We start from the raw sequence: 27127 nt of genomic DNA on the forward strand, positions 1-27127 counted from the left end.
TATCAAGCGGCTGGTTGGTAAGTGTGTATGCTTCCCAAATCGGCCACACTGACTGGGCTTCAGCCAACACAGCGGCCGATTTGGGAATCATTTGACTCTCTAGATATGTCTGTGCAGACAACATAACTGGGCAGCAATCTGAAGTGTTGATTGATGTTAACCCCTGCAGCCAGGGCACGTGCACACATCCACACAAGATAATATATCAGCATAGGCTGTGCTGCAGGCCCAATGCGACATGTCTGCTAATGACTTACATATATAGGATGTGGGTTGTTAGGTCTACAACAACTAGGTCGACAAGCAGGGCAGCCGAGAGGGGGGCGTAGCCTAAGCGTGGGAGGTGGCCACACTGCCCACACCCCAAAATTTTACCGGGGCCTGGCATTCCTCTCGGCTGCCCTGTCGACAAGCATTGGGTCGACACCACTAGGTCGACAGGCAGCAAGGTCGACATGGGTCAAGGTCGACAGGACGTTAGGTCGACACAAGCATAATGTTGACAGTCAAAAGGTCGACGTGTTTTTCACATTTTTTTTGCCCGAATGTCGACACAGTCGGCATAGACACAGTTTGAAGTGCACCACATTCCCTCGCAATGCTTCGGGCACACTATTTTATTCTCCCACCACGCCCTAGTGGATGGTAGGGCATGAAATACCGCCTATCGGCACATGTCGGCTCATAAACCAGTGAAAACTCCCATGTCGACCTTTTGACTGTCAACCTAGTGGTGTCGACCCAATGCTTGTCGACCTAGTTGTTGTAGGCCTAATGACCGTATCCCCATATATATATCACTTATTCGATCAGTGTGTATTCAGCATTATATATGAAGTAGAATATAGTATTAATAATAATATACTGTAGATAGACATAAGCACAGGAAACAGAATTGAATAGAATCTGGGAGTTGACAATGAAATCTTTCACAACGATTAAGGCTAACATACCTTTATGTTTTCAGGAAGATTGAGCAACTGCCTCTTCTCCTTTAGCCTTTTCCATACAGTTTCCACGGTTTCCTCCACAGATGACATCGTTGAGCTGGTGGCGCCGTGCTGCTCCACTACAATAGAAGCCACCGGTGTTTCTTCATACATTTTACTGTGCGTGGCTCTTGGCACATTTTGGTCTTCAGACATTTTTAGTTTTACCTCTGAAATAAATAAAGTTAATTAGAAATGGTGGTACTTATGTAATATCTGGGCGCCCGATTTTTTCATCGCATCGATTTTTCATTGTAAAGACCCGATTTTTCATTGTATAGTCACCCATGGGTGATTTCATACCCCCACTATCCAACTACGCATGGAGTTGATTTTATATAGTGTGGCAAGCGCAGCGAGCCACCGAGCCCGAAGCGTGGCGAGCCCCGCGCAGGGACGCAGAATACATGTAAAGTAATCCGCGTCCGCTCCCCACGATTCGGGCTCGGTGGCCACACTATAAAAAAAATCAAGTCCATGCGTAGTTGGATAGTGGGGGTATGAAATCACCCATGGGTGACTATACAATTAAAAATCGGGTCTCTACAATGAAAAATCGCATCGCATGCAATGAAAAAATCGGGCGCCCAGATAATACATAAGTACCGAAATGGTTTGTGCAGTCTAGAGCAGAAACACAGTGACGGTTGGATCTCTGAACCGGTTCTGATTCGGAAATAAAGCAAGTAACTTTGTATCTGGAAGAAACCATGTTGCAATGCAAAGAGGGCAAAAGCATGGATACAGTATTTATGTGCAGCGTAAATACTGTTTGCTTTTGCATGTAGCCCACACATATTAGTCCGCTTTATTTATACACTGCAATTTAGATTTCAGTTTGGGCACACCCCACCCAAATCTAAACCTCTGGGCACATATATGCCCCATCTGCAGTGCAACACGGTTTTCCCCAATTCTTCCAAACTTGTGTTTTAGGTGACGAGAGAAACTTAGGGTGAAACGTAATCGGGCGAGAGAATCAGAAATTCAGATATTTGGTAAGAAATCTCCAGTTTTTTTTTTTAAAAACTGGAGATTTCTTACCAAATCTCTCACTTTCTGATTCTCACCCGATTACATTTCACCCTTAATTTATAAATAGGTTTATTTTGTACATTTATATTTTAAATTTAAGTCAACAAACATGGGTAAAAGTTATACTCCAACAATAACTATGGGCCTAAAGCATGGATTCAGCATGGATCGCTAATTTGAGAATTCGCAGTGGATTGCAAAGAGAAAGCCACTGCCCAGAAAGAAAAAGCTCCGTGCTAAATTTTGGGTGAATAGCGAATGGATCGCTAATCGTGATCCACTCACAAATCCATCCGCAATTTCCTAACCATCAAAGAGTTTTTGCCACCTGTGCAAATGTGAGTAGGTCTGAGGCTTCCACTGACCTGCGATTGAGACAGGGTGGAGGTGCTTATTGCAGACGTCACAGGCGTCCAACCACTGCCAGAAAACGTCAGGTTACCACTCCTAATTATCCGCTTCCTGTCAGTCATACTGCCAGGGGATTGCGTTTTTGATCCTTACGCATTTTGTCACGCATGTGCAGTGGTTCTATCATTGCTGGATTTGTGAATTTAGCGAGCCGTGCTAAATTAGCCCCTACTGTAAATCAGCTTCAGTGGAAGTTTTGCTAAAGCAACCGACGCCATGAAAATGGCCCCTAAACGCAACGTCGCCAACCTGTCGGGGCCCACTGCTGTCAATCAAACTGCAATTGCAGTTTCCTTACATACTTTATTATATCATTGTATAACACTTTTACGTAATGACTGAGACGGAAGGAAAGTCTAGCACATAATCTAGAGGTGTTGATACACGGGCCTGCTAAACAAAGCCAGTACTGAATTTACCTATTTAGGGCAGTATTCAACGTGAAAAATTCTCTGTGCATGGCGAGAGATTTTTTCTCTCGCCATGCACTCGCCCTGTTCCGGAGGGCTCGCTGCCTCTCCTGCTCCCACTATTCAATGTGGTTAAGACTCGCTGCCACTCGCGGCGAGTCTTAACCCCTGCAGCGGACGAGTGTCCGCGGCAGGGAGCTGGCAGGGAGCTGGCAGCCAGGGAGATTAAAGTCTCCCTGGCTGCCCCAGAACATATGTGGAGGGGAGGTGGGCTCCCCGGGACCCAGGCAGCACAAGTTGCCCCCCCCCCTATAGCCAGCGGGGGACCCAGTATTTACTGCACCCGATCGTGCATATGTAATGATCGGATGCAGTGAATCTATGAATATCTAATGAGCGGCTCGAGCGTTCCGGCCCCCTGCTGGCTGCTCTGTGCAAAAAAAAAAAAATTACATTTTTTTTTAATTAAATATATATTCATGTGCTATAAAAGCACATGAATAAAAATAACATGTCCCTTCACAGAAAAAAAATCCTGATTTTTTTACACCAAAATTAAAAAAAAAAACCTTTTAGTTTAAAAGTTCACATTCCAGCTCTCCATGAAAAGATGGAGAATTGCTACACGGAGAGACACGGCGAAAATCACTTAGAAAGACGGCGAAAATATCACATTGAATAGGGTGGTTCACTTTTGGAGAGCAAAATGCTCCTTCCAACGCGAAAACAGCACAAACTCGCCATAAAACAAGGCAAATTTTTCTCATTGAATACTGGCCTTAATCTCTAAACGGGATTACACTCGTATTATAAATGATATAACAAATACATATCCCAGCACAAGTTACACAGCTGCATGTTACCCAGAAGAGATACGGTCATTTGCTCTACAGCATGATGGTCGACAAGCATTGGGTCGACATGGAGATAGGTCGACATGGGTGAATGTCAACATGGGTTTAGTTCGACAGGTCAACACAAGCATTAGGTCGACATGGTCTAGGTCGCCAGTCAAAAGGTCGATATGGGGTTTTTCACTGTTTTTTGAGCTGACATGTGCCGACAGGCGGTATTTCATGCCCTACCATCCACTAGGACATGGTGTGAGAATAAAATAGGGTGCCGAGCGCAGCGAGGCACTGCACCCGAAGCATTGCAAGCGCAGTGAGCGATGCGAGGGGATGCGGTGCACTTCAAACTGTGTCCATGTCAACTGTGTTGACATTCGGGTAAAAAAAACAGTGAGAAACCCCATGTCGACATAATGACCTGTCGACCTTGACTTATGCTGACCTGATGCTTGTCGACCAACATGCTGTAGACCAAATGATCCCAACCCACCCAGAATAGGTGCTGTATTGGGACTGTATTGTACTGAAATTCAGCCACTTACTGCAAATTGTCACTAACAGGCATCACATCTGTTGGTGTCACACCAGACTGAGGTTTAACACATGATGGTAAAATGGGGAGGGTCCAGCTAAGTGTAACCTCTTATCTCACCAACTCAGGCGGTTTAATGTATTTCCTGGCCTTAAAGTCTGTGCAAACAGCATCAATCTAATGCTGCTTCTATAATGAGACAGCACTCCAGATCTACCACATTGTCACAGGAAACCACACAGAGTAGGGATTTCCAACCACAGTCCGCAGAGCACGCTAACATCCATACACGAGCACATGTGCCTTCGGTGCTTATTCACACCTGATAGCTGTTGTACAAATTCGCAAAGGCAATCGATTATTGAACGACTGCGCATGCATACGGATCGAAGCACACATGCGCTAATCAGCGACAAAAATCAACAATTACTCTATTCTCAATCCCCTCGCAACTGGACTGACAGGAAGCCGCCATTTGAGGTTACTTGCACGGACTGGGATAATCATTACATGGGGACTGATTTGAGAATGGATTTGCAGCTGGCTGGCGATCTGTCAAATTTGCGCACAGGGCGGGTTTTCACTCTGTCTAGGCGGGGACTACCTTATCGCAGGCCTTTGTATATTTACCCAGTAGCAATCTGGTCTGAATCAGGCCCTTAGTACCTCAGATATTATGCGTGCACCCAGCCCTCTGCCTATTTGCTGTGGGTGCATGCAGAAATGCGCAGTGACACAACAACGGTCCCCGTGCGAACGAACAGCCGCAGCGAACGAATCTGAATAAGGTCCTAAGTACGGATTTGGTCAAAGCAGTAGAAACAAACTCCACTCCAATTACATGACAGTGCGTCATTGTTATATGGTTTCAAGATCACCGAAAACCACATTAAAGAATGGTGAAAAGGGGACGGTACCTTTCAGCTGTTTGCGAGCCTTTGCCAAGTCATTCATCCATTTCAGGCATTCAAGATTAGAAGTCTTATCACTGTGAGATGGCTAGAAGAGAAATACAAAGAAAACAATGAATAAGCAAAACACTTAAAACAATGAAAGAACGCCTTTATGTGAAAACATAAACCATGTTATATAATAGAATAGCAATAACTGAAAGAAAATCACTCTAAAAATACATAATAAAGATGAAAATACATAATACATAATAAATGACTGACAAAGAATTACACAAAGGCACAAAGAACGTGGGGTTTTCAAATGTCGCCGCCATGTTCTCTGGATTGTGGCCAATAGAAATGACACAGAAATAACCAGTAAATGATTCAAATGTTCATTCTATGGGGGAAGTTGACTTAAGTGGTGATGTCACCCATAGAAACCAATCAGATTATAGCTATTATTTCTCTTAGAAAATGAGAGACAGAATCTGATACGTTGCTATGGGCAACATCCCCACTTTTAGAACCTTTAGTAAGTGTACTCCCGTATTAGAAACACACTATACACGATGGAATACAGAGCCAGAGATAATGAGGGAATTTCTGTATTCATCACATGACATCAGCGCCCGCCCCTTTTCAGCCATCGACGGCGGAAATAAAAGTCAGTTCACATTGACTTTTATTACCGAAGGGTAGAAAAATCATTCAATAGTGGTCAGCCATCGAAGGATTTCTCTCCCCTTCGGCCGTGAGGGGATGTGTTCTCCTTGGCGGGCGTTTGGTGGGGCAGACCGGTTTGCTAGGCTGCGAGTTGACGCAGCCTAGGGAACAGGGCTGAATCAGGCCCATTGTGTCATTGTATGAAAGTGGTAAAACTAGAAGGAATCTACCCACACGATAATTTCTCTCCAGCTCGAATTTATCTTCAAATCTCCTGATCTTCTTCTTGAGGCTCTGTATTTGCTTGGTCAGTTGGATGACTGTTAGGGGTTCCTTCGGATCTTCACAGTTCCCTCTTGATGAACTCCTTGGCCTTTAGGGATGACAGAAGGGTCAGCTATCAGGATACCACATTTGAAGCATAAACCATTCAAACTATTGTTTAAGCATTTATGAAGAAAATAAGAATATGGACGATGAAACAAGTGACACTTCAGCTGGGTACACACCTATAGATGCATCTGTCCAATCTGTCTGGTGTGAACAAAGATCTGGTAATGGATGAAAGCATATGAAAATCAACCATTTGCTCCCTAACACTGGACAACGGACACAAACAATTATATGACAAGTCTTTTACGTCCAACGGATTGAACCAATTTGTCTGCACGGCCATTGTCCGTTTTCCAGTGTTTGGGAGAAAATTTTTGTTCCCATCAGACAGATTGGACAGATAAATCTTTAGGTGTGTACCCAGCTCAGCCCTTCATGTCTCCAGAGCACAGTGGCTAAAGTTGAGTATTACTTTCTATAAGTAAAATGGAAAGGGTGTCACATTACTGCTCACATTGCACAAATAGTTTTTAACCGCTGAATATTTTTTGTTACAAAACTTTATGGAAATGATCAAGTTCTTTAATAAATTAAGTGAATCCTATATAATAGAAAACTTATATAATACCATTTTAGTAGACAAAAGCATGCCTACATGCATCCCAATGCGGGAATGTGCAGCAGTCCTCTGTAGCCTCTGCCCATATTTATGCGCACCAAACACAACAGAAACATATTATACCTGAGCAAACACTGTCCGTAGAGCATTTCGAGAGCTCATTATAAAATGGGAGATTTAAAAGCACTACATTTTTCCAGCTGCGATAAAACGCCATTAAAACGAGTGAAGAGCACTTCTGAAGCTGGAAAAGTGCCCGTGTAACACCGCGTATAAGAAAGCAAATCATTTATCTAGCAGCGGTATCGTGACTGCACCATATTCCTTTACAGTAAAGCAATGAGGGGTGCAATAATTGTACTGTGCAGATAGGTCAATTAAACTTAAGAGTAGATACGGCGTTGTTATATCTATATGGTTTGTGTATGATGTCTTGTCATGGTCAACATAGAAATGCATGCAAATCTGTCTAAAGGTGGGGCAGATGTAACAGGTGCAGAGAGTGTTAGATTTGTGTGAGTTATTTTGTTACTGTGCAGGGTAAATACTGGCTGCATTATTTTTACACTGCAATTTAGATTTCCGTTTCAACACACCCCACCCAAATTTAACTCTCTCTTGGCCAGATGCACTAAACTTCAAAAGTGATAAAATGGAGAGTGATAAACAACCAACCAATCAGCTCCTGCCTGACATATTTTAAACACAGTCTGTGACATGGTAGGTAGGAACTGATTGGCTGGCGGTTTATCACTTTTGAAGCTTCATGCATCTGACCCTCTGCACGTTACATCTGCCCCACCTGCAGTGCACATGCTTTTGCCCATTTTGAGAACAAATTTGTACTGCGATCAGATCTGAATAAGAGCCTAAATTTCGGTCCACCAGCTGCCCATAGTCATGGAACCATCATATATACCCTATATTAATGCTTAACCACATAGGAGGAAGCTGCACATTTACAACGGCTATATTCAATGACTGGCACATTAAAGAAAAACACCTGTTTGCTTAAAATCTCAGCTGTATTTATGAAACTGTTTCTATATTATTTTTACAATTCTTATGCACTGCAATTGCGTAAGGCAAAACCGGTATATGGTGAGATAACAGATGACTTACATCATGAACTGCTGAGTGCTGGGAGGGGATGGTGCAGACTCCGGATCCAAGTTGAATCTTTGACTTTGACTGAAGATAGAGCAGCGCGGGGAGAGCAATGGGTTATCGCCGTCAGTAATGTGGAACAGCAGCCGGCTGGTTCCAAAGCTGCGAGTATCATCCACCCCATGATCTGCATCATTCTGAGACTCTCGATGAGCCGACGAAGGATCTACAAGTACAGTTGCATGTAAGAAAAAAGCTTATTCACAGCTCTCAGGTGCCCTAGCATGCATGGTATGCACAGGAGAGAACGCTCTGCATCACAAATAGCATTTGTTTCCATGAGCCCACATTTAGTAAGAAAAATAAGTCATGGGATAGATCCATACACTGCTCCGATATTAACACTGTGGGGGAAATTTACTAAGATGTGTATTCTACTTCACATGTGATGTTGCTATGGGAAACCAATCAGAATCTACTTCTTAGCACCCTCTAGAAGATAGTAGACAGGATCTGATTGGTTGCCCATAGCAACATCACATGTGAAGTAGAATACACATCTTAGTAAATTTCCCCCTGTGTGTGTCCGTATAAGACAGCCAATACTAGGGCTGTCCGATTAGTGGCCAAAGGCATAATGAAGTAATTGTCTATTCAAGCTCCCATCACCCGCTGCTAACCTCGCCGACCTGTAATACTTCTATAGCTCATGAAATGAAGGATGCTGCTAACTTGGAAGACATGAATGAAGGAATCCCGGATGGCAGATGCTTTTTATTTGTTACTGATCTATAGGTTCATGTTGGATAATGAAATACCATAACAAGGTCACCTGGATTAGTGACGCATACCGTCCAACATGACCCATTCCCTTAGGTACAAAATGCTCTGTTCCTGGACTTCCCTGTCAGTGGCAGTTACAGAGGTTGGACTCCAGCACAGTCCAAAATTCAAAGAGGTGGGGTCACAGCAACTGCCAATGAGTCAAGGACAGTGATGTCTGGGGTGGCATTAGGTGTGGCTCCCCTTTTTGAATATTGGACTGTGCTGCAGCCTCATCTCTGCAACCGCCACTGGCAGGAAGTCCAGAAACAGAGCATTGTGTACCTAATGGAATGGGCCATGTTGGAGGGTATGGTGACAATGTCATGTTTCTATGCCGGGATCAATATGTCAGGGAAAGGGTTTGAAAAGGATAACATCACCCAGCTAGTACAGCCTGTAACAGGTCACCCTCATACCCATTTAGGGCTCCAAACTTGACCTCTTTCTATGGAGGCCTGGTCACTTCTTCTGGAGGATGTGACCCAACAGACATAAGGTAAGAGGGTGGGAGGATGCTTTTTACACAGAAGAGGGGTTATAATTATATATATCACTTTATGTGTCGAGTAATCTGATTATAGTTATAGTTTTCTGGTGGCCTTACACATGGGATTAGGAAATCAGCAAATCAGGTATCAGAATCAATCATTATATATTTGTATTGATTAGAAAGATGGTAATTAAAAGTTATGAGGCAAACAATGTAGTGTTGCCTCAATGGGTGTGGGTTGTTAGGTTTACACCAACTAGGTCGACAAGCATTGGGTTGACACCACTAGGCCGACAGGCAGCAAGTTCGACATGGGTCTTAGTCGATATGACATTAGGTCGACACACGCAATAGGTTGACATGGGCTAGGTCAACAGTCAAAAGGTTGACATGGGGTTTTTCACTGTTTTTTTACCCAAATGTTGACACAGTCGACATGGACACCGTTTAAAGTGCACCGCATCTCCTCGCTTCACTCGCAATGCTTCTCCCACCATGCCCTAGTACAGCGGTGGCCAACCCACGGCTCTCCACCTTCTAAAGTGCGGCTCCTGCTCGCACTGCTGCTCGACGCAGCGCCCACCGTCCGGCCCCCATCACCCGCTGCCCGTTCCCGAATACCTTCTGAGGGTAGGAGAGCGCGCATCGCGCATCTCTCCTATCCCTCACTGTGCATCCTTGTGACTTGGCCGCCTGCCAATCACAAACAAAATTTTGGGAGGACAGCGTTCTACTGAGGATATAATAGACAAATTAAATATTGTTGATATTTTACCAACTTGAGATCCTGGATTTTGTCCTTTCCAGTGTTACTTCATACGATTTACATGTAAAAAAACAGAAAAACACACAACATGTGTAGCGGTCCACAAAACATAGTCCATATATATGCAGGGGTCCCTTGGAGCTAGATGAATTTTGTGGATTCCTCTATGTCTCTTGTGTGGTAGTAAACAGGGCGGCTTCTTTTTAGGGGATCACCTCGTGCCAGGATATAAATATCGCTTATATCCTGGCACGAGGGGATCCCGTAAAAAGAAGCCCCCCTGTTTACTACCACACAAGGGACATAGAGGAATCCACAAAATTCATCTAGCTCCAAGGGACCCCTGCATATATATATGGACTATATGTTTTGTGGACCGCTACACATGTTGTGGGTTTTTCTGTTTTTTTTATATGTAAATCGTATGAAGTAACACTGGAAAGGACAAAATCCAGGATCTCAAGTTGGTAAAATATCAACAATATTTAATTTGTCTATTATATCCTCAGTAGAGCGCTGTCCTCCCAAAATTTTGTTTGTGATATATGCTTGTTTTTGACCAGGTTGATAACTCCTGGTTGAGGAGGCCAGCAGCACTTTTGATTGCGCATCAGAATTTCAATCGTATTTGTTTTGCCCGCCAATCACAGCTTGCGGGCCGGCAGCCGATCAGGAGCCGGCCCGTGAGATTTGATTGGTGGACGGCGACGGCCCAGTCACAGGGAAGTGAGAGGGGAAGGAGACGCGCGGTGTGTTCTCCTCCCCTCGGCGACATGACAGGACTGCAGGGGGACGCCAGACTGTCCTCTCCCCACACGGCAGCAGCAGCAACAAAGGTGAGTGCTGCTGATGGGAAACTAGCACTGTGGAGGGATATGTGTGGCATTGTGGGGACATACCTGGCACTGGGCACATAACTAGCACTGTGGGGGCATATGTGTGGCACTGTGGGGGCATATCTGGCACCATGGGGCATATATGTGTGGCACTGTGGGGGCATATCTGGCACCGTGGGGCATATATGTGTGGCACTGGGGGCATATCTGGCACCGTGGGGCATATATGTGTAGCACTGGGGGCATACCTAGCACTGTGGGGGGCATAAAGTTTTGTCATGTAGCCACTCCCCCTTGTGTCATATGACCACTCCCCTGGCCACACCCCTGACCTTTTGACGCGCGCGCCTTTGGCGCGCATGATGTCGGCTCTTTGGCTTGATTGCAAATATTTTTTGGCTCTTTACCTCGGACCGGTTGGCCACCCCTGCCCTAGTGGATGATAGGGCATGAAATACCACCTGTCGGCACATGTCGGCTCAAAAACAGTGAAAAACCCCATGTCGACCTAATGCTTGTGTCGACCTAAACCCATGTCAACCTTGTTGTCTGTCGACCTAGTGGTGTCGACCCAATGCTTGTCGACCTAGTTGGTGTAGACCTAATGACCGTATCTCGCCTCAATTGGGCTTATTGTGTGCCTGCTATAGTTATGGTAACCCAAGCAGCACTATAAGATACAAGTGCTCCCTATAAGACACAAGTGATTCCTATGAGTTACTGTACAAGTGCTCCCTATAAGATATAAATGATCCCTATAAGATACTGTACACGTGCTCCCGTGCTCCCTGTAAGACACTGTACAAGTGCTTCCTATAAGATACAAGTGATCCCTATAAGATACTGTACAAGTGCACTCTATAAGATACAAGTGCTCCCTATAAGATACAAGTGCTCCCTATAAGATACAAATGATCCCTGTAAGATACTGTACAAGTGCCCCCTATAAGATAAGATACAAGTGCCCCCTATAAGATACAAGTGCTCCATACAAGATACAAGTGCTCCCTAGAAGATACAAGTGCTCCCTACAAGATACAAGTGCTCCCTACAAGATACAAGTGCTCCCTACAAGATACAAGTGCTCCCTACAAGATACAAGTGCCCCCTACAAGATACAAGTGCCCCCTATAAGATACAAGTGCTCCATTCAAGATACAAGTGCTCCATTCAAGATACAAGTGCTCCATTCAAGATACAGGTGCTCTATACAAGATACAAGTGCTCCCTACAAGATACAAGTGCTCCCTACAAGATACAAGTGCTCCCTACAAGATACAAGTTCCCCCTACAAGATACAAGTGCCCCCTATAAGATACAAGTGCTCCATTCAAGATACAAGTGCTCCATTCAAGATACAAGTGCTCCATTCAAGATACAAGTGCTCCATTCAAGATACAAGTGCTCCCTACAAGATACATGTGCTCCCTATAAGATACTGTACAAGTGTTCCCTATAAGTTATAAGTGCTCCCTATTTAAGATTCAAGTGCTCCTTATTTAAGATTCAAGTGCTCCCTATAAGATTCAAGTGCTCCCTATAAGATTCAAGTGCTCCCTATAAGATTCAAGTGCTCCCTATAAGATTCAAGTGCTCCCTATAAGATTCAAGAGCTCCCTATAAGATTCAAGTGCTCCCTATAAGATACTGTACAAGTGTTCCCTATAAGTTATAAGTGCTCCCTATTTAAGATTCAAGTGCTCCTTATTTAAGATTCAAGTGCTCCCTATAAGATTCAAGTGCTCCCTATAAGATTCAAGTGCTCCCTATAAGATTCAAGTGCTCCCTATAAGATTCAAGTGCTCCCTATAAGATTCAAGTGCTGTCTCCTTACTATCACTCTAAATTGCCATTGTGCTAACATTAACCAACACTCTAGGGTAATCTTACCCAAATACTCAACCCCAAGCTCACCTGGTAAAATAACGCTGAGCACCGAAAGAAGCTATGACGGTTTTGTATTTGTGCTATCAGGTGGTAATCCAGCACAGACTGATAATACTGCAATATTGCATTTGTTTCCAACCTATTATGAATCACTGTATTATTCAAGAATTGTACCACCATTGTTTCAATAAATAACAATTAATCAGTTAAAATCTACTCTGGTCTCCCTGTGTTAAATATACCAGAGACACGTGCTTTATTTTAGCCATTACGTTAAGGTTAGCGGTAGGATCACCATATCACGGTGGTTGGTTACCTTCCACTCCAGCTGTTACCAAGTGCAAGGACCACCTTTCTTCTAGCGCATGTTCACATGGGATACGGTTACTAGGTCTACATGCATTAAGGTCGACATGACTGTAGATCAACATGGTTAGGTAAACAGGGCCATTAGGTTGACACAAGCATTAGGTCAGCATGGGCTAGTACAGGCTTCATAACACCCATCACTAATCACAATGATGTACAAAACATAGGAGCAGATTTATTAAGTCTGGTGAAGTTATAAAGTGGCTGGTGATAATGCACCAGCCACTCGGCTCCTCACGGTCATTTCTCCAAGTCAGTTGGGGGCTGATTGGATACATCTGCCCAATAATGATGATCTACAGAAAGTGTTCGTGTGCATGCTACCGCCTGTGCAGATGCTATACCCGATTTTAGCAGCAGTCAAACTATTAATCTACTCTGTCAACATATACTCCTTCCATGGTTTTATATTATCCTTACCAATTAGAGAAGATTCAACTCTATAGACCCGTGTGAATGGATTTCATGTTTTTTTCTGTAACTGCCACATGCCATAGACATCAATGGGGAAAGCTATCAACATCAGGGGGGTTACTCTGGTTGCAGCCTTGCGAGTCCTCCAAACCCTGACCTTGCGAATGTTGGCCTGGTCGCCACCCATTCGCAATGTGTGTTCGCCGACCATCGAATGATGTGAAAGGCACACGCACATCCAAGGAAGTTCAGACCAACCTTAGATGTGCGTGGGCATTCTGAAGGAAGTGGGCGATCAGCTGACATCCGGTGATGTCAGCTACCTGTCCGTCACTGGGTGATCTCCATGGGAACATCCAGCGTTTTAGTGTGAGCGGCCCACAGTATTTCCTGCAGACTGCTGGTATCTAACGTACCTAATGTTTTTAAATGTTATTTTTCAGGAACGAACAAATGAAATCATTCATTACCTGCTGTGCTCTTTATAATTACTTCCAATCAAGACATGCACCTGACAGGTACAACATCTTAATTCCATTTATCAGCATTCTAGAACCAAGGCAGAAAATGACAGCCTTGACGGCTATTAATCACATCTGCGTACAGAATGTTCATAGCCTAAACTTTTCCAACTAAACACCAGTACACAGCCAGGCAGGGCCAGATTAAAGTGTGTAGGATTCCCAGAGCAACTAACTTGTGGGGCCACCTACCAATACAATTGTTAACATAATATAATGGCAATGTTATTAAAAAGTATAATGTGCATTACCTCCAGCAGTACATATGTAATAAATACACTATAGTGCCCCCAGTTCAAATGCTGCCTCACAGAAACCCCATTTGACATATGTCATTGTCCCCCACGCTGGCGTTGCAGCTATGTGTGGGGGTGCCTCTGAGGGACTGCTTCAAATGCGCTACTGTTATCTGCCACTGCAGCCAGGTGAACAACCGTCACCATTGAGGGAACTGACAAAATGGAATCACCTCAGTGTAAACAAAAGGATGCAGAGCTGCTGGATCATTCTAAACTATATTCATATATTCAGATGTTGGTAATTCAGAATCATTTGGAGAAGCAGCGCAATGAGTTAACAGCCACCAATGAAGTGAATTATTAATTAAAATCTGTTGTTCTCATTTGAGTTGAATGTTATTGTCTAAGTGTGGATGTGGCTGAAGACTCAGCCCATGTGGTGTAGATACCTACCACGGCACTGGGGGATGTGATCGGATGACCTTGCTCCTGGCAATCACAGAAACTATGGCCCTTATATTGGTTCACTTGCAAAGGCAAATTCCTTCCTATTACTGCTTTCACCCACTGCACAGGGCAGGTAACTCGCTGCTACCACCACCAGGCTCCTACAGTAGCACTTGGAACGCTTACTTTCAACCAGATTTCTACCATCAGCACCTAAAACCACCTGGGGCTGCCAGCAGCTGGGCCCCGGTACTGGGATGTGGTTTGGTTAACTCAGGGAAGTGTGACCAGACAGTCCAATAACAAAGCATTAAAAAATGGACTTCGTATGTGAACAGGGGTGGTGGTGTGCAGGTGTTATTGTGAGGACAGTGCCGGTGGCTGTACCGGTGGGGGTGTATGATAGCCAGCCCCCTCATGCAGGGAGCAAGAGCAAACATAACATAGAAATATAGAATTTGATAGCAGATAACCACATGGCCAAACCTAGACTTGAACCTTAGTGTAAGGCACCCACAAGATGAGGTCACCTGATTACTGTTGGTGAGTGTATATTTTTTTACGAACATTTAGGCTGCCTACTTCAATTTTGCCCTATGCTAGATTGCAGAATATATTATAATTAATATGATTAGCAGTGCTTAGTATTACAGTGTGTACATCTGCTTTTTTTTTCCTGTGTGGAACTACATGTTTTAGCATAAAATAACCTGTTTTTAAGTTTGAAATTAGGGGGTGTAGTACAGGGTCTCCCTCTCCCCAGTCTACCTTTATGTATTAGGGATTTGGGTTTGTGGCTAACTAACAGCACCAGTGTGTGCTGGGCTGGGGAGAGAGGCTGCTGCAATGACAGTCTCTTCTCTCTCCCTGCTTGAAGTCCACATTCCTGTAACAACCCCCAAGAAGAGTACCAGCCCCCATATAACCAAGGACAGTAATGTAAATGGGAGAGAAATGGGTGAGGGCTTTATAAGCGACACTGAGAAGCTGGAATTGGATTCTGAAAAGGGAGGGGGGCCAGTGTAGGGCTCTTAAGAGCGGGGAGGTGGACGTAGTACGTTTGAAGAGGAAGACGAGCCAGGCAGCACCATTGGGGACAGATTTGAGTAGAGAGAGGTGGTAGTCAGTAGGTCCCAATAGGAGGAGGCTATAGCCGTTATAGGTTAGAGTATTGACCCCTGGCCATGCTTTAACTCAGTTGTTAATAAGAGCTAGAATGCGTTGGGGTAAAGAATTGCTTCTCTCTGTCACAGGGAAGAATTAACACTATATTACATTAGGTATAGGATTACCAGAGGTCATTGGATACCATATGGCAGGGCAATAAGATTTTCCTCTTACATGTATTGTGTTATTACAGACGTGATTCAGTGCTCAGTGATACCTAGCGTTTCTGGCTGGGAAAGCAGTGTTGAAGCTCTGCTGTGTCACAACACTCTGGTGTTGTGACACAGCAGAGCACCCAAGCGTTTGAGGGGAAGTCGTGTGACGTCAGCTCCAGCCTCAATCAGGGTGTTTCTATCGCTACCACTGAGTCCTGGGCTACGCACAGACTGCACAGCGTAAAAATCAGTAGAAGGTAGGCGGCTGGCGAATGAATTTGCAGCTACTTGCAGGCCTGCGGTATTTTCGCAAATCATGCTTAGCAATTTGCAGGCTTCCACGGGGCAGCTTATACCTGATCTTTGGGCTATGAAAATTAGCAACCGTGCGATCAGTTTCGAATTAAGACCATAAATTCTAGGTTATGTGTCTGGAGCTATGGTATAATGAGCTTGTGCCGGCTGTGGCAAATGCCAAATGGCAAATGAGCTTGTGCCGGCTGTGGGCTTTGCAGTCCTTGCACATGCATATGCACAGGTGTACGCACCAGAGAAGGGCTTGTAAGGGTAATAACATAAAGTCACACATGCTGCACTTGAGAAAAGATACACACAAGGTCCTTATGTATATTATTTTCCCTCAGTGATACAGGATGTAGTGAGGACACCACCATTACACCAATTTATTTTAAACACACTGTTCATTGCAACTGCACACTACAAACCCCATTGAGATAAATGGGCAGCGTGTATTCCGGATGTCTACTGTATGTACATAGTTGCCATCATGCCAAATGCATATCACTTGCATGTGAGCAGCATACCAAACGTTTAAGATGATTAGGTTCTCTAAAATCCAGTGAAATTGATGCATCACCTCGTACTGCCCCTATTGCGTTCCCAACCCCACTTTTTGCTTGTGCAACTGCCTACTCCACACCCCCCCATCCTTCCCCTCGCATAGGCGCATATGCCCACTGAACATTCTTCCCAGGACATTCCATTGTGACTTAATATATAAATCTCTGCCTCTAATAAGGGAAAAGCACATATACCAGAATAGTCTTGCTACCGCTAATGCCACCGAATACACAGATTTATAAATACAGTATGTGAATCATGTACCCAGCCTATAGTCAGGAAATAGGATTCAAACGCAGGGATACTGACTTCAAAGTGAATCACAACAAAAAATCTGTGAATGAGGGGTGGGTCCGTTGAGTCACTTCTAAATGAGTATTGTACTACCTTCTCTTTTAAGTATACCGAATATATTAAAAAAAAATCAAATCAAATTAAAAAATAACAATAAAATACACATTAAAATATGCTGAATACTTGTTTATTAGCCTGGGAACAGAGAGTAAAAACCCTTGCAGCATTCTTGACAAATTACATAAAACCATTGCTTTACCAAACCTCAACGACATATTTAAATACACTAGAGATGAAAGACTTTGTCAATAGCTGATCTACAAAACAATCAAATATGTCTTTATTTGTTTTAACCTTAACCAACATATAAAAAAATCAATTAAGCATTTAGTACCTTGCTTTTATCACTCTGACTCACTCAAGCACCACTGCAACCAGGTACCAAGGTATACATGCAATTTACAGTATTTAGTTACTAGGGGGTTATTTATCAAAGCTTGAGGAGAGATAAAATTGTGGAAGATAAAATACTAACCAATTCTAATTTACATTTGACAGGCTTTGTTTGCAAATGACAGTTAGAAGCTGATTGGTTGGCACTTTATATCTCATAATTATAATAATCTCAAGCCAAGCTTTGATCAATACCCCCATAAATTGTGCCTTCCAAACAAACACTAGAATCTCACTGCCAACGCCAGCTCAATAGGTAACAATTGACAAAAACAAAAGATAAATATTGCATATAACTGAAAAAAAAAATTGGCATAATAAAGACACAAAGATATAAATAAATAATTTCGATTCCTCCATTCATGTGAGTCTGCAGACTAGTGAGGGTACAGTATGTGTCCATTTAGATGAAGGTCTTGAAATTTAGTAGCCAGTAAACAGTTAATGCCAGCAGTCATATCAAATAGTGCTGTAAACATCATGATGTTGTTAATTCCGATTGGTATGCCTTAATAAATGATGATGTCATCATTATACTAGTGAGGGTGACATCACAGACATTGCAGGGGGGTATCAGATAGTTCTCCAAGGTGGGGATGCAAATTATAGAGTCAAAAACCAGTGGATGGGAACTGCATTACACATAACACAGATAGTATTGTTATAATAAGACAGAGAGGAAACACCAAATGGGGCAACTGGTAAATACACATAATGTATGATGAGTGGTCCTTACCTGCATGGCTGGCTGCCTCACTTGGCACATTTTGGACTAGGGTGCTGATCGTCTCCTTGCAGCCATAAGACTGCACCACCTCCTCCTGGGTTGGCAGAAAAGCAGAACACAGATCAGTTTCCAGGGCCTGTAGCTTCAGGAAAGAATTCTGCAGACAGAAGCAGAACATCAGGGCTGGCTGCAAGTGCTCGCTGAGATCTGGGGTGGCAGCAGCAGCTTCCTCTCGGTGTAATACCAGGGCTGCTCCAGCCACCAGCCCTTTAATGGGGAACCACCAAGCTCAGCCTACGCAAATGCGCCTCATAAACCCCCCCTCATGCATATATGGATTACTATGACACCAGGGGACGGTGATTCCGTCAAACTGACCTCATTCACATTCAGATCAATGCATCTGGTGCAGGGGGAGGGGGGATCAATGCTCAGCATAGGCTACCAGCCTTCCATTCAGATCTATGACATCACCAAGCTGAGAAACTCGGCCCCCCCTTCCATTGATGAAACAGGCAGCCATACCTTCACACACATTGCTGCGATGGGGTTACACGCGTGGGCGCTGCAGGGAGATCTGTAGGCGCTGCTGCTGTCACACTAGCATTCATCCCGGGCACCGGTCGTGTGCGCTGCCTATCACGTTACCAGCAAGTCGCATGAATAAATCAACAGAAGCTGCTACATGAGCACTGTCCTCTCTCACTGCAGAGCATTAGGGGGAAGCTGAGATGTGCTGCAGCGGCACCTGGGCTGTGATGCAAAGCGATGAGTCACCCTGATCTCCCGGAACACCCCCCTGCACAGCCCGCAGGTCACCAGCACAGCGCTCAGTCACTGCTGCATCCAGCACTCCTGTTTATGCATGTACAGTATCACCATGGCTATAGTAACCTAACCACTCTCTTATATATAAACAAATGGGCTGTACTGCATACAGTAGCTCAGACACCCATCCATAACACCCTACACCAGAATGTTGTATTTTATCACATGGGAATGTTTAAAATGTCAATATGCTGCAATGTCAACACAGTCTACAGTCATAATGTTGACTGTTCAATGTCGACATGTATCCTGTTGACATGGAGTACCGCTTAAGGCCCATACACACTGGGTGATTTTCAGCTGAAAGCAGCTCAGTATCACAGTTTGAGCTGCTTTTAGCACAAAAGCGAAAATCGCTGGGCAGGGGGAAAATCGCTCAGTGTGTCAGCTCCTTTTACCTGCTGCCAGTAGTCTAATAACCAGCGGTGGCTCCAGAAGTGGGACTGCAGCATAGTTCAAAATTCAAATAGGACATCAAGACCAACTGCCTCCCGAAATGCTGCCAAACGTCAGAGGCCAGGACTCACTGGCAGTTGGGGTAAATCCTCTATTTGAATTTTGGAATACGCTGCAGCCCCACCTCTAGGGGTACCACTGCTAATAACCCTCTCATACACAAGCAAAAACCTAGGGCACGATGAGTCAACCCGGGTCCTGCTTATGCCTGAAAGGGTCAGACCTGGGATGATAGTCACGGGACCGCGTCCCGCAACCGACCGGGGTTATTCTCGGGACTTGCAACCCTGAAAGGAGTTCATTGGCAGTGACAGAAGAGTTTGGAGATGACATCATCTCCAAGTGTCCATTGCTATATAGATATCCTTCACCCTTGTGTGAAAGTGAGATAAGTATTAACAGCCCAGCATCAACCTGTGTTCTGTGTCCAGGGTCCAAGCTGGGTTAAAGTCAGTGGTGTTGATCTGAAAGGTGTATGAATTATGACTGTTGCCCTAACCTAGAAAGCAGTATATGGAAACAGTAGATACAACAATGAACATGGTTTCCGGCTGCATGTAAGTAGAAATAGGTCAGACAAGTAAGTTATATTTTTGTAATAGGACAATTTACCGATCTGTGTGTGATTATGTTTACTATAAGAATATGACCTACTGTACTGTCTAGCAACCGGGGTGGCATCTAACCAACCACAAATGGCAGGCAGGTGATTGCTTTTATAAAAGGCATTCAGGGGGTCTATTTATCAAACCTAAATGCCCCAATAAACAGCAGTGTCTGCATAATCATCACTAAACTAAGATAAAAGGCTACTGACTGAGCCTATAATACAGGAGATATGGTAGATACAGTGGGACAGGTGTATCAACTGCGTATCTGCACTTAACGCCAGGTAACTGGGGGGATTACGTTTTTTATATGGATTGCTAGCGCACCTAACGTCAAATACAGGGGAAGGTGCTTACCACCCCATGTCTGCATTTGCAATCGCATAGATCTGCAATACGATCACAGTAGGGGAATATTGCGACCGTCAGTCACAGTGTCCCTCTACGACTGCAGCATGAGTAAGTCTTACCTCATGGTGCAATCTTTTGCCAGGCTGCTCCCGGCACAAGATTGCGACACATACCACGAGTCCCGCAATCGAAGGGGGTATTGTGGCACAGCTGTCCGGGCTGCTCATTCTGCCCACCGCACCCCCCCCCCTCCCAGTCCCGACAGACTGCCTTTGCTCCGCTGCCCCCGCTGAAGCCCACTGTTCCTAGACCGCTTCTAGAGGAGCGCAAGCTTTTTCTACCCTTCCAGAGACTGGCGGCTATTTAAAATACCGCGCCATCTGGTGAGTCAATCAGAGCGGCTGGGTACCGGCAAAATGTTATGTGCAACCGTTCGGGAGAGTGGTGACAGAGCAGGGTCTGGTCCGGGGGATCTGCAGGAGAGGCAGCAAGCAGGGTCCGTTGTAGAGGCAGGTGGGGACCGGTCCGGGGGAGCGGCAGGAGAGGTAGCGGCAGGCGGGGAGCGCAGAGCAGAGACCGTGGGAGCGGCGGGAGAATAAGAAAACATCCTATTCAAAAGACTGAGCTGAACCAATCAGCGGGCGCCCAGTCTTTTGAATAGGATTTTTTTAATCCGATTTATTACATGTAAAAAATGGCACATCAAGTGCCAAATTTTATCAAGCTCTCCTGAGGAGCTGCCGGGGAAGCCGGGGCCGACTGTCCTTTACACTGTGAGGCTCACTTAACCACTCTCCAGCTCAAAGGTGGCTGGCTTGATCTATTTCCTTTTTTTTAGGGGGGGGGGTGTCTATTTTGTCAGTCCCCGGCCACACTATTTCTAGTGGCAGCTCTGCATACCACAACTGTTTCTGTTAGCATCTTTGAAAACCACTTCCACTAGTAGGTACCGTGAGAGCATTAATAAAAGCTTAGGAGAAAACTGCTCCTATAAATGTTACTTTCATTGAGTGTTTGCTAAGCAAGCTTGGAGGTAACTGCGTTACCAGGCTGCACAATGGCTGTTTGCTCATTACAGCTTTGTACAGTGTTAGAAGTGTCATAACTGTGGCATGTATAATAATGAGTGTCAGCTGCCCCACATGTACAAACAACCTCTGTGAAAAGAAAAGGAAATGAAACCTATTCAGGTATGTGTATATTGTGTTCATGCCATAGTTTGAAGCTATTAGCTTGTTTTATAAACAACTAAGGCTTTATAAAGCAGTAGAGAGAGGAATTTCTAATGAAAGTGCTGTAAAAAGGCTCCAGCATTAACCCATTTACAGTAGCTTATAGAAGAGACAAAATCAGGCAATTTATCCTTGATTTTCTACCCTAAAAGTAATGCCATCCTGGTATAGCTTGGCTGGATCACTGCCATGTTGCACAACTGTGTGTACGCGTGGACATCAGCATTATACCGTCAGCGACTGAGATGGGGAAATCACTGCTCGGTTATATACTGCTGTACAACACCGGACACTGGATAATTGTTGAATATCGGCATTATCCCAGTGACATGCTACAGGGTGTATTTTACCCAAGAGGGCCAGAGCTTCAAAAGTGATAGTGAGAGTGAAAAACAGCCAATCAGCTGCTACCTGTCCTTTTTCAAACCCGGCCTGTGACAAGGTAGGTAGGTAGGAGCTGATTGGCTAGTTGTTTATCACTCTACCTTATCACTTTTTAAAGTTTCATACATCTGGTCCTAAATGCGGAATCGGGACTGAGTGGGTCCCCGCGGATGCGCTCTGTTACAGCCGGTGCAGAGGGAGAACTGTTAAAACCATTTTCCCTCTAGTGTCCCTGTGTGAGCAGAGTGCAGCAGACGCCGTCCTGTGTTGTTCCCTAATCTGCAGTATATCAGGCTTCTATGCAAGCATTACCCTCTGCAACAAAGCCGCGACGTGCAGGCCTTAATACATAAGGAATTGCAGTAAACCAATGAAAACAAGGGGGGGGGTGGGGGGGGGTTACTGCATTTCTGCAATGGTGCATCCCGCCCATTGGATAGTAATGGTCAAACGTATACTCCTCTCTCACCAACAGTAAATGAAAATAACACCTGTGGCACATGGATAGAAGAGGATGGTGTGCATGGCAACATCTGTATGCTGCAGTTGGGCTTTCAATCTAGCTATACTATTAATGTTGATTTATATGTATATTTATATTCTAAATAATGTTGTTATTAATGCTTATTAAAAACAATATCCTAGAACTGTGTCATATGATGGAGGGGTGCAAAAGGGTATGCACGATCCGAGTCACGATTTCCCTTGAACCACGCTGCAATAGGGGTGCTTATACATTTGTTTTGCATGCAGAGTAAATACTGGCTGCTTTTGCATGAACCCCAGAGATCCTGGACAGCTTTTCTTTTAAGGTGCATACACACAGTGCGATTTTAGCTATGGATGATGGAATTTCACTTGAACTCCCCGGAGGCCAACAGACAAAAAAATATTGGCTATACACAATGTGCAATTTTGATAATGTACGATTATGGCTATGTTCAATTGTGACTTCACTGTTGTATAGATCGTACACTTTCTAGTCAAAATGTTGCTGCCTGCGCTGTCTATTCTTTCTTGTGATACCAACGTTGCAGGGGGGAAGGGGGGTGCATCGGCATCGCAAGCTGTATACACACGAGGTGCAGTATGTACAATGGTTTCTAATGATATGGGCTATATAGTCCATATCGGTAGTTCATATTGCAGCATGTGCATCCCTCATTACACAGAAAATTATATTTGCGTTAGGAGGACCCACATCTCCCAAATCTAATTATCTCTGCACATGTTATATCTTCCCCAACTGCAGAACAACATGGTCCTGCAAAGGTTAATCCATTCTATTGTTTTGCTTTGCTCCCAACAGACCAAGGCCCTCATTCAGATCTGATCGCAGTACAAATTTGTTCTCAAAATGGGCAAAACCATGTGCACTGCAGGTGGGGCAGATGTAACATGAGGCTGCACGGTGCCCCCCACCCTTCTACGCCCCCACCCCCACCCGCTGAGTAGGGTGCGTGCACCCAACGAACAGAATGGGGTCCAAATGAATCAAAATAAGGTCCACAATGTGTCCCCTATTATCATATTTCTCAAAGTCATTCCATGCAATAAAATGCACCTGTAACGACAATCCGTAGTATACTGACTGCTAGGAAATGAAGATGCATTTGGCATCCAGTAATGTGATTATTCATAAGAAGATTAAAAGCTAATGGAGAATGCATAGAGAAAATGTTGGACTACAAATCCCCCCTACCCTTCATAGTGCTGAATATACTTCCCAGTGCTACCCTGGAATGATTATGTGTGAAACAGTGTAATGTATGTGTCATGTGTTACCACTACAGTGTAATAATCAATGCATTTTAGTGTAAAACATTAGATTTGCTGTAAGAAGCTGCTAGGTCACAGTGGTTACTGATGCTGCGTGATACCTGTCACTGAAAGCCAAGCAGGAGATGATCCCAGTGTTGATATTAAGTACTTACATTGGGTGACCTATATGTTTGTTTTCTATGGACTTGGTGCTACATGAAAGTGTCTGTGATCACAGAGCAGGAAGCCGCAGCAGGAGTGTCAGTGATATGTCAGTACCCACAGAGTAGCATAAAGCCTCAGTAACATGCATTATGCAGAATCACTCACACACACATTCATCTCAGCAATACACTAGTCATTTACACACATAACTGTAGTACAAATGGGAAAATACATGTAATGTAGCCATGAATTCAGTAAATGTGAGATATCTAAGAGAAATGTCAAGACTGGGATAAGCTCCTTGTTCCTTGGATCATGTCATTAATTATCAAAGCACAATGCTTTCTTGTGTCCCCATGCTTTGCTGCTGCTGCTGCTGCTGCTGCTGCAAAGGCAGAGACATGAGGCATGGGGGGGGTTGTGCAGGCCAGCAGATTTCTGAGCACTGGGCATGCCTCTAGAGTGACAGGATGTGGGCAATCCTACCGGTCAGTCACAGGCACTACAGGCAGTCCCATTGGGAGATGTTCCCTTCCTCCAGGACTGCCAGTCCGGGCTGTTAAAGCAGAGAGTTGAATTCCTGAAGGAAGCCATTCCCTGCATATCCTGCACCCCAATCTTTCTTCTATGTCCTGCAGCCGATGCAGTCTATAGAAGCCGGTGGTTTGAGCATGCACAGTCGCACTGCGGCGTCTGGGCATGCGCTGAACCTGACACCTGTAGGAGCCATTGCACATGTGCTGGGACCTAGGGCTAGTGGCACTCCCCCTACTTAAAGTGAGTAAAAGCCGCCGCTGCTCATACAGTATGTAAAGAATTGTCACACAGAACTGCATCCCCAGATACAAACCCCTTTACATGGGCAGTATACAGTTGTGTCTGCTTGTGTTGTTGCACATCACAGAACACAACGTACTGTATCTGAGGCTGAGCTGCGATCTGGAGTTGTATATTCTTTTATGAACTTATTATAGATGTGTCCTCATGAGTTGTTGCTACAGCGCATACAGCTCCCGGGAGAGCAGGTGCGTGCGTAAACTCCCACTATGCATACCTCCCCTATACTAGGGGTAAAATACTTATGAGCTGGTCTGCATGGGCTATATTTGAGTGAACATGGCGCTACAGATCTTTGTCTACATTAGAACACCCCTTCCCACCAACGTTCTAACTCTCCAGTCATACGTGTAGTTGTTGGGAATGTGTTCAACACTGCATTCTCACATTTACATATGCTTACTCAGCGAGCACACTGCATTGTCACATTTACACATGCTTACTCAGCAAGCACAGTGCATTGTCACATTTACACATGCTTACTCAGCGAGCACATTGCATTCTCACATTTACACATGCTTACTCAGCGAGCACATTGCATTGTCACAGTTACACATGCTTACTCAGCGAGCGCAGTGCATTGTCACATTTACACATGTGTACTCAGCGAGCACACTGCATTCTCACATTTACACATGCTTACTCAGCGAGCACACTGCATTCTCACATTTACACATGCTTACTCAGCGAGCACACTGCATTCTCACATTTGTACATGCTTACTCAGCGAGCGCACTGCATTGTCACATTTACACATGCTTACTCAGCAAGCACAGTGCATTGTCACATTTACACATGCTTACTCAGCGAGCGCAGTGCATTCTCACATTTACACATGCGTACTCAGCGAGCACACTGCATTGTCACATTTACACATGCTTACTCAGCGAGCACACTGCATTGTCACATTTACACATGCTTACTCAGCGAGCACACTGCATTCTCACATTTACACATGCTTACTCAGCGAGCACACTGCATTGTCACATTTACACATGCTTACTCAGCGAGCACACTGCATTCTCACATTTACACATGCTTACTCAGCGAGCACACTGCACCGACACTGTGCCCATGTCGACATTCAGAACAAAAAATCAGGAAAAACCCATGTCGACCTTTTGACTTGTGACCTTTCCAATGTCGACCTAATGCTTGAGTTAACATTTTGACCCTGTTGACCTTAGGCATGTTGACTGTTTTCTGTGTTGACCTAATGGGGCCTACATACGCAGAGATTTGTGCCAGAGATTCATAACGGGAGATTCAGCATGAGAGATTTCAAATCTCTCACAGAAACTTCAGGGAAATAAAAAAAGTATTCAAAATTTAAATAAAGGGGTTGAACTAAAGCCTGGGGGAGTGTCACCTTCTTTGTCATTATTTTTATATATATATATATATATATATATATATATATATATATATATATATATATATATATATACACACACACACACGGAATCGGTACATCTGTCAGAATGAACTTAGGTCTACAGTCATTAGGTCGACCCCATTAGGTCGACTGGCAGGAAGGTCGACCTGATTTAATGTCGACATGGGCCAAGGTCGACAGGACTTAAGGTCGAATTTGCATAAAGGTCGACATGAGGAAGGTCGACTGGTCATAAGGTCGACATGGGTTTTTCATTTTTTTTTTATCCGAATGTCGACACAGTCGACATGGACACAGTTGGCAATGAGAATCGGACCCTCGCATCGCCTGTCGGCACATGTCGGCTCAAAAAACAGTGAAAAACCCATGTCGACCTTATGACCAGGCGACCTTCCTCATGTCGACCTTTATGCAAATTCGACCTTAAGTCATGTCGACCTTGGCCCATGTCGACCTTAAGTCAGGTCGACCTTCCTGCCAGTCGACCTAGTGGGGTCGACCTAATGACTGTAGACCTAAGTTCATTCTAATAGATGACCGCTTCCCCTATAAAATGCAGTATAGGCGCAAATCAATGTGCGCTGGTGGCCCAGCGCACATTCACTTGGAGCGGGCACCACACAGGGAGAGCCGGATCATCTCCATTATATATCTATCTATATTGGTGGCAGTGGTTATATATGTATATATATATATATATATATATATATATATATATATATATATATATATATATAGGGAAGGCTTGTTATTGGTGGCAGTAATTATATATATATATATATATATATATATATATAATTAGGGAAGCCTTC

The 27127-nt window shown here is 44.4% G+C and overlaps 1 protein-coding gene across 3 annotated transcripts in view; it reads right to left on the minus strand.

The window, feature by feature from the left end:
* FAM13C (family with sequence similarity 13 member C) overlaps positions 1–27127 on the minus strand; it is a 118807-nt gene that overhangs the window by 21228 nt on the left and 70452 nt on the right. For all 3 annotated transcript variants that reach the window (XM_083149113.1, XM_083149114.1, XM_083149112.1), the window contains exons 6-10: positions 18307–18391; positions 7862–8072; positions 6022–6160; positions 5146–5227; positions 954–1159 (exon numbers count right to left, since the gene is read on the minus strand). In XM_083149113.1, the coding sequence (XP_083005239.1) occupies positions 954–1159; positions 5146–5227; positions 6022–6160; positions 7862–8072; positions 18307–18391 (723 nt within the window). The remainder of the gene's footprint in view (positions 1–953; positions 1160–5145; positions 5228–6021; positions 6161–7861; positions 8073–18306; positions 18392–27127) is intronic.

This window comes from Crinia signifera, chromosome 6 (assembly GCF_055691185.1).
Source record: "Crinia signifera chromosome 6, ASM5569118v1, whole genome shotgun sequence".
Lineage (NCBI taxonomy): Eukaryota > Metazoa > Chordata > Amphibia > Anura > Myobatrachidae > Crinia > Crinia signifera.